Source organism: Leptonychotes weddellii, chromosome 7, assembly GCF_054177405.1.
Source record: "Leptonychotes weddellii isolate Sample4059 chromosome 7, ASM5417740v2, whole genome shotgun sequence".
NCBI lineage: Eukaryota > Metazoa > Chordata > Mammalia > Carnivora > Phocidae > Leptonychotes > Leptonychotes weddellii.
In genome coordinates, this window is record NC_138375.1 from 131,178,091 (window position 1) to 131,198,242 (window position 20,152).

At 36.6% G+C, this 20,152-nt stretch overlaps 1 protein-coding gene across 6 annotated transcripts in view; it reads right to left on the reverse strand.

Moving 5' to 3' along the window:
- The window catches only part of YTHDC2 (YTH N6-methyladenosine RNA binding protein C2), an 85,685-nt gene that overhangs the window by 30,791 nt on the left and 34,742 nt on the right, over positions 1-20,152 (reverse strand). For all 6 annotated transcript variants that reach the window (XR_014147286.1, XM_081827246.1, XM_006735077.3 and 3 more), the window contains 12 exons: positions 17,003-17,181; positions 16,653-16,749; positions 16,485-16,572; positions 16,318-16,398; positions 14,238-14,320; positions 10,644-10,749; positions 9,500-9,619; positions 8,718-8,990; positions 5,892-6,018; positions 4,387-4,592; positions 3,851-4,046; positions 1,280-1,389 (listed from right to left, as the gene is read on the reverse strand). Coding sequence is in view for 5 of the 6 variants with exons in the window: in XM_081827246.1 (XP_081683372.1) it covers positions 1,280-1,389; positions 3,851-4,046; positions 4,387-4,592; positions 5,892-6,018; positions 8,718-8,990; positions 9,500-9,619; positions 10,644-10,749; positions 14,238-14,320; positions 16,318-16,398; positions 16,485-16,572; positions 16,653-16,749; positions 17,003-17,181 (1,666 nt within the window). In the remaining variant the exon portion in view is untranslated. The remainder of the gene's footprint in view (positions 1-1,279; positions 1,390-3,850; positions 4,047-4,386; positions 4,593-5,891; positions 6,019-8,717; positions 8,991-9,499; positions 9,620-10,643; positions 10,750-14,237; positions 14,321-16,317; positions 16,399-16,484; positions 16,573-16,652; positions 16,750-17,002; positions 17,182-20,152) is intronic.

Sequence of the window (20,152 nt, forward strand, 5' to 3'; positions counted from 1 at the left end):
CCTGCTCGGCAGGGAGTCTGCTTCTCCCTCTCCCACTCCCCCCTCTTGTGCTCTCTCTCTCTCTCTCAAATAAATAAAATCTTTAAAAAAAAAAAAAAAAAAAAACCCTTAATTCCTGGGGTGCCTGGGTGGCTCAGTCAGTTAAGCATCTGAGTCTCGATTTCAGCTCAGATTGTGATCTCAGGGTCATGAGATCAAGCTCCCCATCGGGCTCCACACTCAGTGGGGAGTCTGCCTGAGATTCTCTCTCTCCCTCTCCCTCTGTCCCTTCTCCCGCTGATGCACATGCTCTGTCTCAAATAAATAACTCTTAAAAAAACCCTTAATTCCTATTTCTGCATGTTTGCAAGTCTGACTGCTATCGTGAGGTAAAAATTTATTACTCTAGGTATTCACTAGCTAAATAAACATAGTTCTTGTTTAGCAAGCATATACTGTTCCCAAACTCTTTTCTCCAGCTCTTGTAGTATCCTGGCATCCTTAAAATACTTTGAATATATAGCCTTGATCCTTGGATTAAATTAGTTTCTAAGTGAATGTGTTGATGTTTTATGGATCAGATCCATATAAATGGGAATACGGTATATATCTGGGTATTCTTATAGTTATCTTTTTCATCTTATTTTTTTCATTAATTACATATCAACATCAATTTTATAACTCAAAACAAATTGATCTTGTATAATTAAATGTGTTGAGCATCTGTATTAACTGATTTGATGGCATAAGGTTAGAAAATAATGTACTGCCCCTTTTATTCCTGTTCTAAAAGGAGTAAATTATGCAGAAAGTTAAAGGGGGACAATAACAATATAGTAGGTGTGAATACCTTGAAATAAATAAATAAAGGTGGAGATGGAATGAAGGAAAGGCTTTGTCAAGAACATTTTTAATTTGAAAAAAGACATTCATCTTTCCCAATTCAGAGATACACAAAAAGAGAAAACAGAATGAACTCGTATCTTTTTCTCAGAAACAGAGTTATATGAAATAAAGGGAGTTCTTCCGTACCACCCAACACTTGGTATTTTCTTACATACACAGAAATACTCAAATATCACTGTGCTTAAATACGAGCCACATCAAGGCTTTTCAAATCCTCTATTAAATAAACCCCAATATGTCAGAGAATGCATAAGGGCCCTGTGAAAACTGAAACACAAACTATATTCTCTAATACTAAGGGCTCATTAGTAAAGGTGTAATTTCCAACATACTGTATGTCAATTTATACTCACTGAATGAAAGAAACTTATCACACTACTGAAAAGCAACGTACCTCAGGCTCTAGTTTGAAATTAAGCCACTCATCAAGCTTCAAAGCTGCCAAATTAGCAGTAGTTCTATCTTCCATTTCACTGTCACTACTGTCATTAGGAATACCATCCGCTGTTCAAACACATATTGAAAGGAAAAAATTTCACTTTTACCATCTTATAGCAAAAGAAGTCAGTATACACAGACACTCTGTATTTACACAAATCCGCCTGATATACTAACGGTTTGGATGGGGAGCTCTCCAAATCCAACAGTTCACAAATTGAGTCTCAATATTTATAAAAAGGGGGGAAAAGGCATTTTAAAGACTACAATCTCTAATCAAAACGCAACAAAATAAAAAAAAGACAAGAATGGGGTGCCTGGGTGGCTCAGTCGGTTAAGCGTCTGCCTTCAGCTCAGGTTATGATCTCAGTGTCCTGAGATCAAGTCCCGCATCAGGCTCCCTGCTCAGCGGGCAGTGTGCTTCTCCCTCTTCCTCTGCCCTTCCTCACCCCCCACTTGTGTTCTCTTTCTCTCTCTCTCAAATAAATAAAATCTTTTTTTTTAAGATTTTTTTTATTTATTTATATGACAGAGAGAGACACAGCAAGAGAGGGAACACAAGCAGGGGGAGTGGGAGAGGGAGAAGCAGGCTTCCCGCGGAGCAGGAAGCCCAATGCGGGGCTCGATCCCAGGACTCTGGGATCATGACCTGAGCCGAAGGCAGACGCTTAACAACCGAGCCACACTGGCGCCCCATAAATAAATAAAATCTTAAAAAAAAAAAAAAAGACAAGAACTTAAAAATCAAAACACAATCTTTAAATAATAACTGGATGAAGAAGAAAACTGAGAACATAAAGAAGGGAATGAAAACACTATAAATCAAGAAATGCTCATGTAAATTCACAGGTTTCAATTTAAAAGAAGAAAAGGAGATGTAGCATCTGGGTGGCTCAGTCAGTTAAGTGGCTGACTCTTGATCTCATCTCAGGTCTTGATCTCAGGTTCGTGAGTTCGGGCCCCATGCTGAATGTAGAGATTATTTAAATAAATAAATACTTAAAAAAATAAAGATGCCAAATGTAATATACAATCATGTAAGCTTTCTAAAACAGTACATGAGGGGAAAGCTGAGAAATATAATAACTGAAATGAAATATAAACTAAAGGGAATCAACATCAGATTAGATGAGTAGGACAGATCAGTGATCTAGAAGACAGGGTGGCAGAAATCACCCAAGCTGAACATCAAGAAGAAAAAAGAATTTTAAAAAATTATTCAGCAAGCTACCACAGCCAAAATCCTGAAAGTTACTGACTCCTCCCTTTCACTCACCACCCATACAATCCAGGAGTTACTAGTACCTCCAAAATAATTTTGAATCTCCTTCTCTTCCTATTAGCTGCCACCACTGTAGTTCTGAGCCATCATTATCTGTCATTAAGACCACACACTGCAAAAGCCTCCTACCTGCCTCCTCCCTTCCATTCTTCCTCCTGCAACAATCCATCCTCACAGCCACAATGATCGTTTTGAACTTAAATAACATCATATTACTCCCTTACTTAAAATCCTTCAGTGTCTTCCCTTGCATTTACCATGGCTTAAAAGTTCATGCCTTTCTTTCAACCTCATCTTACCCTACTCTCCCCTTGATCATTATGCTCCCAATCCCATAACCTTTCTGTCAGTTCCTAGAACATTTCCTAGTGGAGAATTGTGGCCCTTTGTGCCATCTTCTCCTACCGCGAATTTATTTGTGTATCTTCACATGGCTGGTGGCTTCTCAAACTTTACGTTTTATACTCAAATCACACCTCCTCAGAGATATTTGTTCCAGGGTCTCTTTCTAAAGTAGGTCACCCATACGGCAGTCCTCTTTATTTCCTTCTTAGTAGCATGCAGATTATTTACTTTTTTTCTGTCTACCCCCCACTGCCATGTGAACTCCTAAGGACCAAAACACCTTGTCTATCCTATTTTCTGTTACATCTTCAATGCCTAGCACCCTTGACATATAGGAGTTGACCAATAAATATTTGCTGAATCACTGAATAGCAAAAAATTGAAAACAAGCAAGTGTAAAGGAGCATTTTAAATGCATTATGCCACTTTTAAGTGACAGAATATTTTGCAGCCATTAATATAAAGTATTTTTGAAAATTTGTATTCTGCACAATGAAAATAGCAGAATGTAAAATAACTTAAAATATATATAACTTTAAAAATATCACGTAATAGTCTTAAAATATTATTAAAAAGTGCATAAGGGAAATGGGGTCATGGGTTACTATTATTATTTCCCTTAAACAATTGCCTTTATGTTAAACTATTATGTAATTTCAAGTGGGAGAGAAAAGTAAACTTCCTATCACCAAGATTAACCAAAAATGCACAAATCAATAACAAGTTACCTTAGAAATCAATTTTAAGAACTGAGGTATACTTTAGTATTTTCTAATTAGTCTTAATATAGCAAAAGGGAGCTACTCCTACATAAACTTTTGGAATTTCATATTTTATTTGGTCTAGTAAAAAAAAAAATTTCATTTCAAATCGATTTTTATTTCCTTATGATACATTTACCTCGAAATGAGGAAGGTTCCTGAAGAGCGTTACTTGCCAGCCTCGCCGGTCCACAGAACACCAACACAGTGACGGGGGTCACTACCGAACAACATCTAATATTAGCTATTCTGTGGGCTCTGGTCATCTCATCATAAATAAGCCAATCTGTGGGGAGTGCCTGAATCGCTGCAGCCTGACCATTGGCTGGAGGAATCTATCAGAAAAATAAATCAAAAACTTGTTAACTGTATTTACCACCTACTTTTAAACTGTAAAAAGTCCCTCAATGCAACAGATGATGGATATTAGTAGTCAAGCAAACATTAAAGCAAGTCACTGCTCATGCAGCTGGAACGCAAGTCCTCATTACCTAACACATTACCTCTTCCAACTCTAACATTTCATCAAAATTTTGTTCCAATGATGAATTATACATATATAACCAATTAATTTCTTAAAGCAGGTTGGTATTTGGAGCATCTTTTTGTTGCTCTTCAACTATGTAAATTAGATTAGTTTCACCTCAAGGCCTAAGAGCATTAAAAATGTTTTACCTTTTTATATTGAGGCTGACTGAGAACTGAAGTGGGATGAAACCGAACTTTTTTCTCCTTTGGCCCTGTCAATACTACATTCTCTCTGTCCACATGGACTAAATTAGGATACATGCCTGCCACCAATGCAGCTTTAACGACAGCCCAGTTCTCGGAATTTGTGTTAACATCTCGAATGTCACCACCACCTCGTGCTCTAACAAAACCTAGAAGAAGGAAAAAAACCACACCGACTTTTTCTATTGTGCAAAATATACTTTTAAACGTGTGCGTTTTTTACAAAAATTGTAATAACCCACATAAGTTTAAGGATATTCAAATTCCACAATAATTAATAAAATCTCCTCTGTAAAGTTTAAAATACGGAATCAATGTTCTAAGAAGTTTAGGTTTGCTCAGGCTAAAGTAAACAGAAGATTTATTGGGGACTTAGGGACTTTTAAAAAATACACATCCTTGCTATATAAAGTTCTTCATAAGATGCTATCAGAAAGGTACTAAAATTTTTAAAAAAAAAGAAATGTACTAAAATCATAGCTGAAAATCTAAACCATTCTTCTGACTGGTATAACATTTTGGTTATGACAGACATGAATTCTAGAATGAAGACAATACATATATTCTTGCTTGAATTTCCAAAGCCCTTCATATTTCCTAATATTTGAGACCACTCTAAAACCTTTTGGTTCACTCCTCATATTACTTTGGCACTTTAGCTCATCCATGTATCGAGGCTCTAGCACTCTTCCTCGACTACATTCTCAATGTACTATGCTACTCAAAAGGAAATTTAAAGAAATAATTCTAAAATGACATAACAATACTGCCATTCTCTTAAAAAAAAATTAAGTGCCGGGGCGCCTGGGTGGCTCAGTCATTAGGCGTCTGCCTTCGGCTCAGGTCATGATCCCAGGGTCCTGGGATCGAGCCCCGCATCGGGCTCCCTGCTCTGCGGGAAGCCTGCTTCTCCCTCTCCCACTTCCCCTGCTTGTGTTCCCTCTCTCGCTGTGTCTCTCTCTGTCAAATAAATAAATAAAATCTTTAAAAAAAAAAAAAAAAATTAAGTGCCTTAAAGAGATTACTAGCTGTTTTATGTTCCAAAAATAAGAAGACCACATTTGTATCAACCTACTTATATATTTAAATCTATTATAGAGCTAAGCAAGTGTTTATTAAGAGTGATAAAACAGAACTACAATATCTAAACTGCTTTTTGCCAACAAATATACTATAAATATAAATATAATATAAATATACTATAAATTGCTCACTGCCTACAGTATTCATATATTTCTCATCTACAGTTTCTACAATATCATTTTTTTAACCAACAAAAGCTGAGCTCACATAGGAGTCTACAAAGCAGTTCATATATACAAGATATACAACAATGTGAAAATGTGATTAAAATAATGTAAGATGGCATCAGTTAACACTAAAAATACTATGAAGTATAGATAAGGTACTCTCAGTGGACTAAATAAGTTCTTTAGGGAAAATTTTACCTGATGCTCTAAGTTGACCAAGCAACTGAGTTCTCATGCCAATGATTATTTCCATGGTAGCTTGTGAAAGAAAATTCTTCTCACAAAAGGCTCGCTCCCATCCATCACTTCGTGCTTTCTGCCATGCCTACGAAAATATAATTATATAACAAGATATATCCACTTACTGAACTCCTTAGTTAGGAGCAAAGTAACTGAAAACCACTACATTAGCTACTCAAGGTCAATTCTCCTTCTAATTATTTGATAAAATCTAGGCCTTCATTAAAAAAAACAAAACTCAAAGATACAGAGAACAGATTGGTAGTTGCCAGAGGCAGGGGAGGAGAAGGGGGTGAAATGGGTGAAGAGAGTCAAAAGATATAAGCTTAAAGTTATAAAATAAGAAAGTCCTGGGGAGGCAACTTACAGCATGGTGACCACAGTTAATAACACCGTACTGTGTATTTGAAAGTCGCTAAAAGTGTAGATTTTTTTTAATGATTTATTTATTTATTTTAGAGAAAGAGAGCGCATGCAGAGGGAAGGGGAGAGGGAGAGAGAGTCTCAAGCAGACTCCGTGCCGAGCACTGAACCCAATGCGGGGCTCGATCTCACGACCCTGAGACCACAACCTGAGCAGAAACCAAGAGTTGGATGCTCAACCGACTGCACCACCCCAGGTGCCCTGAGAGTAGATATTTTTTTGTAAACTTTTTTTTTAATTGAGATATCACTGACATTCAACGTCATATTCATTTCAGGTATACAAAATAGTGATTCAGTATTTCTACATATTGTGAAATGATCACCACAATAAGTCTAGTTAACACACCAGAGAGTAAATCTTAAAAGTTCTCATCACAACAGAAAAAAATCTGTAACTATGTGCAGTGATGGATGTTAACTAGACTTACTGTGGAGATCATTTCCCAATATATACAATTATAGTATCATTATATTTTACACCTGAAACTAATATGTCAATGACATCTCAATTTTTAAAAAATATAAATTTTAAAATTAAATATTAAAAAATAAAATCTAAAGGGCGCCTGGGTGGCTCAGTCGTTGGGTGTCTGCCTTCGGCTCGGGTCATGGTCCCAGGGTCCTGGGATTGAGTCCCGCATCGGGGTCCCTGCTCGGCGGGAGGCCTGCTTCTCCCTCTCCCACTCCCCGCCCCGCTTGTGTTCCCTCTCTCACTGTGTCTCTGTCAAATAAATAAATAAAAATCTTTTAAAAATAAATAAATAAAATCTAAGACTTTATGATCAAATAAAACTTATCATTAATTTACAATCAAATGCTATGAAAGCCATTGAGTTTATAAAATCCCAGTGAGAACTACGTATCCATTAGTCTAAATGACCAGCTATGTAAAAACAGCTATCTCTTCAGATGTGTCTGCTAATTTTCTTCCACTGAAGTGTCAGAGGTTTTTAACTAAGCCATCACAACACCATTTATATGTAAGGATTCTACCACTCCAGTCCTCCAAAAATAGCCTCTATATCAACCTCTTAATTTATCTGAGAATGGGAAGTGTGATTTCTAGAAATCATCTATATGCAGTATAAGAAAGCTCCTCTTTGAAAATGACTTCTCTTGCTTTGGAATATAACCAAAAGGCCAAGGCAGTAATTTATCCTCTCTGCTTTTGTAGGAGCTGGGAAAAAAGCAAAGAATACATTGGAATTCTACACCAAATCTCCCCCTATTATCCACTCAACTAGTCTACTATAACATATGGTATCTAATAAACTCAACAGCACTGCATTATCTACTGTTCAGTAATGCTCACCAAACAGCTTGCCATTATTTTTTTAAAAACTATATATATTGGAAAAATCCTGTATGCCTGGAAAAGAGTAGTTTCTGTATAAACAAAATGAAATTTTTAAAAAATGTACAGTCACAGCCTACATTCGAGAGAATTTAAGGATAAATGTCTACCTTTTCAGGAAATAACATCTTCTCCACATTATCTGAAATTCTACATTACATATCATTTCGTTCCCTCAGAATCCCATTTTCCTTATCTTTTCTTTCCCATTTATCACATTCCTCAATTTCTCACTACTGTTATCTTGAAAAGTCTTAAGTGATATTTGGATTTTACTTTATAAAATTAAGTTCTTAGCACAGTGTCTTGAGCACACAAGAAAAAGATGTACTCTAAAAAAATAAATAAATAGGGGCGCCTTGGGTGGCTCAGTCATTAAGCGTCTGTCTTCGGCTCAGGTCATGATCTCAGGGTCCTGGGATCAAGCCCCACATCGGGCTCCCTGCTCGGTGGAAAGCCTGCTTCTCCCTCTCCCACTCCCCCTGCTTGTGTTCCCTCTCTCGCTGTGTCTCTCTCTGTCAAATAAATAAATAAAATCTTTAAAAAAATAATAAAATAATTTTAAAAATAAAAAATAAAAAAATCAATAAATAGATACTAAATTCAAGATAATTTTCTTCCAAGGTTTGTTCTACATACTTTGAATAATATACATTGCTTCTTAACTGAAATTTTAGAGCACTCCCTGCCCAAGATATGATTAAAAGATAACGAACTTGGGTATCAGAAAATGAACACAAGTAAATAAACATCAATATATGTATACACATATTCCTACACAGAGAAAACTGAGAAAATGGAAGAAAAAAAAGGAGAGACAAACAGTGATCATTCCAACATATTAACAGTAGGAAGGTATTTTTCTAAGCTGGTAATAAAATGTGACTTTATAATGAGACAAAATTCATGGGATCATATCTCTTTTTTAATTGTGACACTTGCCCCAGACACATGTTTAAAAGCAGCAACAAGTTCAGAAACAAAATGGCAAGAATAATCGGTACCTGGAACGCTCTGAGAAGGGCCATGTGGTCACTGCAAGTTCCTGCAGTGAAGCGTTTCCTACAAAGCATGGCCGCCCGTCTTTGAGAGGCCTGGGCCGGCAGGACAAAGGGGTCTCGAGAGGCTAGCGTGCAGGCAATTGTGAGGATGGGGTCCAGACACTTTAAGACGACAGCGCACAGGACCATTTTACCAAGATGTGGCTCCACGGGCAGGTCAGCCAAGTGATAGCCCAGCTCAGTGAGATCCTCCCATGCATCCATTGCATCTATTGTCTAAATAAAAGAACACAAAACAGAACTTGACACGACCAAAAAACTATGTTTAATCAAATCACATACCTAAAAATCATCAAGAAATGAAAATGTAAATTTTCTCTTGCCACATCTTATAAAAAACATATTTTGCAGGGCGCCTAAGTGGCTCAGTCGTTAAGCGTCTGCCTTCGGCTCAGGTCATGGTCCCAGGGCCCTGGGATCAAGCCCCACGTCGGGCTCTCTGCTCAGCAGGAAGCCTGCTTCTCCCTCTCCCACTTCCCCTGCTTGTGTTCCCTCTCTCGCTGTCTCCCTCTGTCAAATAAATCTTAAAAAAAAAAAACACACATATTTTGCTTTATATAAAAAAGAACTATATCTACTGTTTTACTATAATTGCCATGAGAGTATTATTCAAAGTACAAGATTATTTAAGATATTATTTTTAAATACAAAATTAGTTAAGATGTATCCTCACTGTGTTTAAATTTCAAGTAAAATGGGTAAAATAAAACTATGAAGACACCTACCTTAAGCATTTGTACAGCATTTCTTACAATTAGAGCTGGTGGTGGTTCTGGAGCTTTCATTAGGAAATCAGCAATAGGACAATTCACTGGGGCTAACAGCTTAGTATGTAAACAAAGTTCCTATAAATAAGAACAGCAAATAATTTTGAAATGTTGAAATTTATGTTGATTTTGACTTTCAAAGAAATCATGAGAGGGGAGCCTGGGTGGCTCAGTCGGTTCAACATCTGCCTTCGGCTCAGGTCATGATCCTGGGGTCCTGGGATCCAGCCTCACATTGGGCTCCCTGCTCAGTGGGGAGTCTGCTTCTCCCTCTCCCTTTGCCCCTCCCCCTGCTCATGCCCTCTCTCTCAAATGAAGAAATAAAATCTTTAAAAGTTTGGAAGCTAGCATCTGGCTCAGCACACCAGAGAATCAAGTTAATGTATTTCCAGTAGTTTTCCCTCGAAACTACAATGTCTGGCTATTCCATGAAGTCAGAAAACCTAAAGCAAAACAATTAATAAAGGCCAGGAAATCTCAGTGGACTCAGTTCCAAACTACCAAGATTAATCTCAACATCTTAAACTGAGATTTCGGTATTATCTTCTGGACCTTAAATAATTTCTTTTCTAATCCTCAATGAGAATGTGAAAGATGAACACTATGTGGTTGTCAGATTTCTAAAATGTTGCATTAAAAAAATATATATATATCTATAAACTGTACCATAATTTAAATGCACTCAAGTAATTCTTTAAAATTTTAGAGGTTTATGGATCAAATTTTCTTGTCTAGAAAAAAAAATTAGATACATAACCACCTCCCATCATATACATTTTATAATTTTGTTTTAGGAATTGATCATTTAGGGGTGCCTGGGTGGCTCAGTCAGTTAAGCAGCTGCCTTCAGCTCGGGTCATGATCCCAGGGTCCTGGGATCGAGCCCCACGTCGGGCTCACTGCTCAGCGGGGAGCCTGCTTCTCCCTCTCCCTCTGTCTGCTGCTCTGCCTACTTGTGCTCTCTATCTCTCTGCCAAATAAATAAATAAAATCTTTTAAAAAAGGAATTGATCATTTAAAAGTCCTACTGGTATTAAGTTGAAATGGTCCCTCTCCTCCCTCACTCATAAAAACAGCCTTTTAGAGTTTAGTAAATTTCTACCTGTAATGGCATTCTCAAAAGTTCTGGAGTCTGAAATTCCAACATATTCTGGAATCGGAGTCTACTGAACAGCCGGAAACAAATTCCAGGTCTGCATCTCCCTGCCCTTAAAAGTGAAATAAAAAATTAAGATTCAGACAAGGAATAAAGACTAGACCAAGGCAACTCTAAAAGCAGTGCACTTTAGGAGACAGAGCAATGGACCGGTGTCAGGACATCTGAGTGTGATTCCCTCCTGTGATGTTTCTCCCCTCTGAATCTTTCCAGAAGGCACTTCATTCATCTGGGACTCATTCATAAAAACTCATGAATGACACCTACCTGACACACCTACTAGGGTAACGACAAAAACAAATTTGTAAGTGACATATGTATGAAAGTGAGTAAAAATAATGAAAAAATACATGGGGATTTACATTGCGTCAGCTTTACTCAACTGACACAAGCACCGTGCTCAGGCCCACTGCTCAGAGCTGTGCAAAGTAAGCATCACACAACTCCAAGGGAGTGGCATTTCCTGTCACCAGAGAGACTTGTATCATTTTCTGGGAGGTAGGAGAAAAATATCTTGAAGAAAAGCTGCCTCTCGTCATTTCCCCCAGAGTCACTGTATCAGCTAAAGAATGGCCAGGCTGAATATGCTAAGTGATGGAGATCCAGAAATACCTTACCCTCGCAAAGCTACAACACACTGTGATACAAGTTACAAAATGAGACGCTAGACCACTGCTTCCTTCATCAGTACTGTCCTCACCATCAACCCATCCACTTTCCCTCCTATCCAGCCTCCTCTGAGACATTTCCATCCTTCGCCAGTCCTTAAATGTTGATGTTCCTGTGAGGTTGGACCTCAGCCCTCTGCTCTCCTATTCCATCCTCTCTCCCAAGGGGATCGTAATTATCCTCCTAACTTCAATTTCCATCCACTGAGATCACTTCATCCTAACCCTACACCTATACTTCAGAAGCCTCTTAGCTCCACTTGGATTTTCCAGCCAACCCAAACTCAACACAACCAAAAGCTAATTCTTCTCAGCAACATAACCACTGTTCTCATTTTCCCTGACAATGGCACCACCATCCACAAAAGTTTCTAAGAGAGACACCTGTATGACATCCTTGATTCCACACTATTCCTTACCCCTGGACATACGATCACCAATACTGCTCTCCTTAATATCTTCTACCGCCGCTATCACAATCCAGACTATTGTCATCTCTCCCTTACTGTAAATCCAAGTATTAATGAAAGAGCCTCCTACCGGGTCCTCCTGCCATCAGTTTTGTCTCTACCAATTCATTCTTCAAAGAGCTGAAACAATACTAAAATCATGCCATCCTTTAGTTCATTAAGAAGAAAAAGAGAGAGGGGCGCCTGGGTGGCTCAGTCGTTAAGCGTCTGCCTTCGGCTCAGGTCATGGTCTCAGGGTCCTGGAATCGAGCCCCGCATCAGGCTCCCTGCTCCGCGGGAAGCCTGCTTCTCCCTCTCCCACTCCCCCTGCTCGTGTTCCCTCTCTTGCTGTGTCTCTATCAAATAAATAAATAAAATATTTTAAAAAGAAGAAAAAGCGGAAACTCAAATGATCCTTTAGGACATGTCCACAACTTACCTCTTTCTGCTCATTTTTCACTATTCTCTAAACTAAACTCCATCCAAACAACTGTGTTGCTCACTCTTGCCTGTAGGCCTTTGTGTATGCCTTGCCTCTGCTAGAAAAGCCTTTCCACAACAGCTCTTTATTCATATTTATCTCAGATTCTACCTTAACTCCTCTAAAAGCATTATCCAGTCATAGCACAAATCACATGGCATTAAAATTGCTTACTTTACTGGATTCCAAGATGGACTGCACCATTCCCCCCACCTCAAACTTTACTCATCAGACTACAGTTTATTCATCATCGCATCCCTAACACTTGCACAGTGATGGCTGTCAAAAAATATGTTGAGGGGCGCCTGGGTGGCTCAGTCAGTTAAGCAACTGCCTTCGGCTCAGGTCATGATCCTGGAGTCCCGGGATCGAGTCCCGCATCGGGCTCCCTGCTCGGCGGGAAGTCTGCTTCTCCCTCTGACCCTCCTCCCTCTCGTGCTCTGTCTCTCATTCTCTCTCTCGCAAATAAATAAATAAAATCTTTAAAAAAAAAAAATGTTGAAAAAGATGACAAGGAAAATTCCTACAATTTCTGATTTTCCTCCTAGATAATATACGATTAACTGCCTATAAATCTAGCTAGTGCATCAAGCCACACCCTGTCATAAGAAAACAACAGGCACGGTAACAGCAACAAGCCCTCAAGAATGTTCTATGACATTATAAAGTACAGAAATAATGCATCCATCTTCAGCATATGAGGCACTGCTTTAGAGTCAATACCTGATGTTTTCCTGTTAGTTAAAATGCAAGAAAAATTAGTCAAATAATTACTGAAAAATAGGCTACTTTTTCATCTTCCCTTTTTTAAAAAAGAAAAGGTAATGCAAGCACATTCTAAAATAAATAACCAAACTACAAAAAAGTAAAATGAAAATTAAATCTCCTTCCTTCAAAGAGCCCCACAAATCCTCCTTCTCAGAGTCAACAATTGTTTTTTAATGTTTCTCTCAAATCTGACAATGCATTTCTACCCTAAATATATACATACAAGCATATATATATAAAAAACATATATATATTTAGCACTATGTATATATTTAGCATTATATATATTTATTTAGCACTAACATATATATATATATACTTAGCACAAATACTATAGATGCATGTTCTACACCTTACTTTTTTCAATTAATAATATATTCTGAGAACTCATTCCATAACAATACATATATCCACATCTTTCCCTGTAACAGTTATCTAGTATACCACTGTATGGCTATAGCATAATTTATTTAACTACAGTACTTCCAGAGTTTTCACTATTACAAACAGTGCTGCGGAAAACATTCTTCAATACATGTCTGCACACATGCTCAGGTACACTCAGGATAAATGATGTGAAATGGAATCCACCAGCAAAGGGCAGATTTGGATAAACAGTTTCAAACTGTCCTCTGAAGAAGTCACAGCAATTTACACTCATCAGTAAACTATGAAAGCTTACTGGCCCACGCTTTTGCCAACTCTGCTGTAAGTACTGTTAAACATTTTCATCAATGCCATTCTGGTGATAAGCAAAAAAATTTCCTCATTAATTTGCACTTATTCTGGCATATATGAGGTGGTGTATGTGAGCTTAATGTGTTGGTCTTTATGCACTGATTTTAAAGAGTTTTTTGCATAATACAGAAATTAGCCCTTTATCCTGTATTGCAAATGTTTAAAATATTTTCCTTTTAATTTTGTTTTTTAACTTTCTTACATCTTCTGAGGACAGATTATACTAGTCAAAAATTTTTAACATAACCTGAATTCAACTTTTAAAGAAAGTATTAAAATGGCTTGCTTTGCAAAAACAATATAAGAATTAAGACTAACATGAAAATTTTAACATTTTATATAGAAAGCGGAATATACATTAAATATGTACTACATATCAAAATGTTTCCATTTTACAGGCAACTGAGTGAATAAATGTATATTAAATATACATTACCTGCCTTTTCGTTGTATGGCACTAGCTTTGGAAATCCACACCATTTTTAACATTGTAACAAAATTCAGTGCATCAAAGGATTTCTGTAATATTTAAGTTATCTTCATATTAAAACTTTTATAAAAGGTGCTTAGAAAAAAATAGCAAGAAATATTATGAATATATTTTAACATGCCAAGTTTAATTCAAGGCCCTTCTTGATTAGATAATTAGGATGGGGCACAGATTAAAAAAAAAAAAAATCCAGATCTCTGGTTACAAACATTCTAAGGAAAAAGAATGAAAAATAAACTCAGAAGAGCTGTAAGAACTTCCTCATTCCATGCCTTGCTTACTTATTTGTTTCTCTCTGCTACAGTTGGATAATAGGAGGCAGTACTCATAGACATCACGACTGAGGAAAAACTATCTACTCTCTTGAGGTCATTTCCTATCAGATTTCTATCACCACGAGGAATAGGAGTGATCAGGGAAAGATAGTTTCTAAAATATGTGCCAGGGAACTGATCTGGAGGAATGAGAATAACAATAATCGCTGAACCAATCTTATCCCCAAAGTGAAGAATTTTTAATCCTTTCCATTTTACCCCCTACTGAGCTACTAAGGCAGTTAGCCTATCCAGGATGTTACAAAAGAGAAAGTAAAAAAGAACCATTATTATCCTTATATTCCCTAAACAATCTAAAGCCAAAATTTACTGTAGAGAATGATTTTAAAAGAAGGCATTCCTAGAATATATACTTAATCATTCAGTGACTTACACTTTCCCTTTCATAAAACAGTTATATAGAGCAAATACAAATGTGTTCTCATAATAGTTTAATTATGGGATTTTTAGAAAAGATGATACTTACGTAGTTTTTAATAAAATGTCACATTTATCAGTTTTGTATGTAAAATAACTTCTGACACTACCATCATGTTCTAAACTGGGGTTTACCTGATAAATGGCACCCAGAGAAATTAATTTCTAAAATATTCAAAATCCACTTCACCAGCTTTACATAATTTCAGGGCAATAAAATCTGAATTTTCACTGACTCACCCAGACTTTTAGTGATAATCCTATCATTATCCTCTTATAAAAGGTATATATTCATCATTATCCTCTTACAAAAAATAAAATGTATCCCTTCTTTATAGTATACAACTACACTGAAATGTCTACATTTTATAAAATTTTATTTTCTATAAGATATTCCTAAAAATTGCACTGAAAACATTATGAAGCAATTAACAAATGTTTCCCACATTAAAACACGATCATTTCTATCCACCAGAACAGACATCATTTGCTTTCCACAACAGAGATAGTATCTTTCCTTGAAAAGCAACCACCTCTATCACTTTCCATTCTTTCAGTGAAAGGATCCGCCAAAGTGAAGGGTATTGAGAACTGCTGAGCATTCCAATGCTAAAAGAAAATAAATGCTGTCTTTTCTTTATATCAGGCTTGGAGTAAATATTCTAGCCTTTGTGGAACGTCCCTGTTGCAACTATGCCAGTTGCAGTGTGAAAGCAACCAGACAATAGGTAAAAGAGTGAACAGGACAGTGTTCCGGTGAAATTTATTTTTATAAAAGCAGGCACTGGGCCCATGAGGCTGCTAACTGGCGTTTGCTGAACTCCGGTTCTGACTCCAGCTCACACTGTCTCAGGATGGTTCTCTTGAATGAAATATCTTTTGAATACCTACTATACATGTGGAGCCCTAGAGATTAACACTGAACAAGAGGGACATGGTGCATGTCCACATGCAGAAGGAAAGAAGGAAAGCATACAAAATATGTAATCCAATTCTCACACTGTGACAAATTTTCAGTGTAACTAGCCAACTCTTTACTTTCTTCCTAGTATTTAATCAGCAGGAGCTAGTTTTTTTGTATAATCTGTTACAATAACTAGATCCTACATTCTGAACTGCTTAAGGTAAAATATTTACTTTAGAGAAATCAACGATTACTATGTTAAATTCATGCAGAACCAGAAATCTTCCCATTAAAGTGAATTATAAAAGCATTTATTGGAAAGTAACTTAACCTTCTTCATTTAAACAAAATACAACTTATCCATACATACCTCTTTCACCTTACCAGAATCAATAACAAAGACAACATCGTTGACTGTGATGCTGGTTTCAGCAATATTGGTGGAAAGGATCTGCAAGGGGATGTTACCTTATGGTTAATAGGAACACAGGACCAATGACTAATGAAATGGACAAAAGAAAATTTTATGAAGCTTACTATTTTTCGAACACCGGCAGGTGGGTTTTTTAATACTTTCTTTTGATCAGATGTTTGCATATTTGAATGAAGCATAAAGACTTGGTATCTGTTGACAGTGGAAAGGAAAAATACACTCTGGTACCTATCTGTTACTTAAAGCAACAAATATAAAGCTTTAGCTTTTACCTATGTGTGTTTTCAGCAAACCGCTTGTCATCAAACAGGATGCGATCCCTCAGTCCAACAATTTCATCATATCCAGGTAGGAAAATTAATATTGCACCTTGGAGAAAAAGGATTTTTTTTTAAATATTAAATCTCTGGTTTTACAAACTAGAACCAATCAACAGGCCCAGCTATAATGAGCTATATCACGAGTTTTCAAATACTGATAAACTGTAATACTTATGACACTTAAGAGATTATTTATGCAATATTGCCACTGGAATTCTGTAGAAATCTGTACGTGCAAAATATTAATTTTGAAATCAAAGTATACACTGGTGTTCCAGTTATTTTAGACAGTACTTATTTACCAGCATCACAACCATGGCAGATATTGTATAGAAGGTGCATGATCAAATCCAAGTCTACTTTTTCATCATCAAAACTGTGATGATAAGCTTTCAGGAGCTCTCTGTCTTCTGCACTGAGGTCACTTCCATTTGTGTGAACCAGAGAACTTTCATCTAGATTTCCAAATTCCAGTGAAGCACTTAAAAAAAAGAAAAAAAAATGACCAACTCAATTTTCATCTAAAAGAGTACTCCTTTAAGGCCAATGATTCCCAGGATGTCCTTCTTCAAATTTTGAATATACCCTAAGGAGGTAAGTGATACTTAATGTTCTAGCTACAATTCATGTTTTGGCTTACATTACATTATCCAAAGTAAAATCTGTCAATAAGTACTTCTTGAAAACACAATCTGAAGATATTTCTCTAAAGAAAATATACAAATGGCCAATAAACACATTGAAAACATGTTCAATATCATTACTCATCAGAGAAATGAAAATCAAAACCACAATGAGATACAACTTCATACCCATTAGGATGACTATAATCAAAAGAGAGAGCATAGTAAGTGTTAAAGAGGGTGTGGAGAAATTGTAACCATCGTCAATATATTGTTAGTGAGAACATAAAATGGTAAAGCCACTTTGAAAAACAATGTGGCAGTTCCTCAAAATGTTAAACACAATATTACCTGATGCCCCAGCAACTCCACTCTTGGGTATATAAACAAGAGAAATGAAAATATATGTCCACATAAACTGGTGTACACAAATGTTCATACCAGTATTATTCATAACTGCCAGAAAGTAGAAACCACCCAAATGTTCATCAATTGAAGAATATTAAACAAACTGTGATCTACCCATAGAATAGAGTATTACTCAGTCAGAAAAAGGATGTTACAACATGAATGGATGAACCTTGAAAACATTATACAAAGTGACAGAAGCCAATCACAAAAAGACCATGTACTGTATCATTGCACTTAGATTAAGTGTATGGAATAGACAAATCTATAGAAACAGAAAGTAGACTAGTTGCCTAGGGCTGGAAGAGTTGGGGAAGAGGAGGAGTGCTTGCTAATGATTACAGGATTTTCTGGGGGGTGGTGATGAAAATGTTCTCAAAATTGATTGTCATAATAACTGCATAACATGGGGCACCTGGGTGGCTCAGTCGGTTAAGCCTCCCACTCTTGGTTTTGGCTCAGGTCACGATCTCAAGGTCGTTGAGATCAATCCCTGTGTCAGGCTCTGCACTCAGTGCAGAGTCTGTTCAAGATTCTCTCTCTCTCCCTCTCCTTCTGTCCCTCCCCCTGCTTGCCCTCTAAATAAATAAATATATAAATAAATAAAATCTTTTTAAAAAACTACGTAACATGGCAGACATACTAAAAGCCACTGAATTGTACACTTAAATGGGTGAATTACATGGTTGTGAACCTTACCTCAATAAAACTTAAAACACACAAACCTTTGATCATCATTTGTATTTTTTTTTCTTTTCATTTAAATTCAATTAATTAACATATAGCATATTACTGGTTTCAGGGGTACAGGTCTATGATTCATCAGTCTTCTATAATATCCAGTGCTCATTACATTACATGCTTCATTTGTATTTTCTTTTTTTTTTTTTTTAAAGATTTTATTTATTTGACAGAGAGAATGAGATAGAGAGAGCATGAGAGGGGGGAGGGTCAGAGGGAGAAGCAGACTCCCTGCTGAGCAGGGAGCCTGATGCAGGACTCGATCCCGGGACTCCAGGATCATGACCTGAGCCGAAGGCAGTCGCTTAACGAACTGAGCCACCCAGGTGCCCTCATTTGTAGTTTCTTAATAGATTGTTTCTAATTATTCACTCTTATAAACAAAACTCTGAAGCAAAGTCCACATTTAAAACAAAACAAAACAATTCTGCAGGTACCAACTTAACATGACTGCTATTTGGTTACTCCATACTAAAAGCAGATTGATTTGGGACGCCTGGATGGCTCAGTTGGTTAAAAGCAGATTGATTTGCTATTTTCTAAAAGCCCAAAATCAGCATAAATTACTGAAATAATAGCTTGCTTCTTCATCCCATATGTAAAAATATAACCTTCTGCCATCCCTAGTAACCATCAATAAGATTTCTAGGAAGTTCAATTCAGCCCAATTTCTCCTAAAGAGCTTAGCAGAAAAGTAACTAAGCCTGCTTTTAGTAGGGAAAATATTAAAATTATAACTGTGTTATTTTAAATTTTAAGATTCATTTTAAAACACTCCAATTTTTTTGCTTTCTTACTTCTTAACAGGTAAATGAAGAGGGTATTATGTCCTTTGTTTAAAGCTCTAACTTTAGGGGTACCTGGGTGGCGCAGTTGGTTAAGTGTCTGCCTTCGAGGCTCAGGTCATGATCCCATGGTCCTGGGATCAAGCCCCACAATGGGCTCCTTGCTCAGCAGGACGCCTGCTTCTCCTTCCCCTTCTGCCCCCCACAACTCATGTTCTGCTCCCTCTGCTCTCTCTCAAATAAATAAAAAAATCTTTAAAGAAAAATAAAGCTCTAACCTTATATATCAATTATCAGTAATCTGGCAAACATCATAAATTTAATTTTAAATATTTGAAATTTGTAATTGATAACGTCATGATCTGTAGAATAAAAAGAAAGCCCAGTTAGGTAGGATAATTAGAATACTATCCAGATAACCACTAGTTGGTAATCTGCAGTGTCTACTGAGCTATTTCCAGCACCCTAAGAATGTCTGGAACATTCAAAGCATTAGCACTAAAAAGACGGCAAGTTCTGGGTGAGATTATTGAAATGACAACAAAACCTGCCATACCATAATTAGTATTTGGGTCTGCTAAGAACTTTGTGACTCTAACCTTCATTATCATTTAATGAAATTAAAATGACAAGACTAATCTCATACTTCAAACATTCACTTCATCTGAGACTATATCTATAGAATAAAATACAAAAACCCAACTCAAATAAAACATTTTTATGTTCTTCTATAAAAGATACTTTAATACATTTTAACCTCAGATTCATTTTTTTCTTTTTTCTTATAGGTTGAAAACAAATGCTATCAATGTATTATAAAACATGTTTCTTTAGATATCTTTTCCTTTAAAATTATCTTTTTCTTTTCTTTAGATAGCTAATCTAAAATCTACAT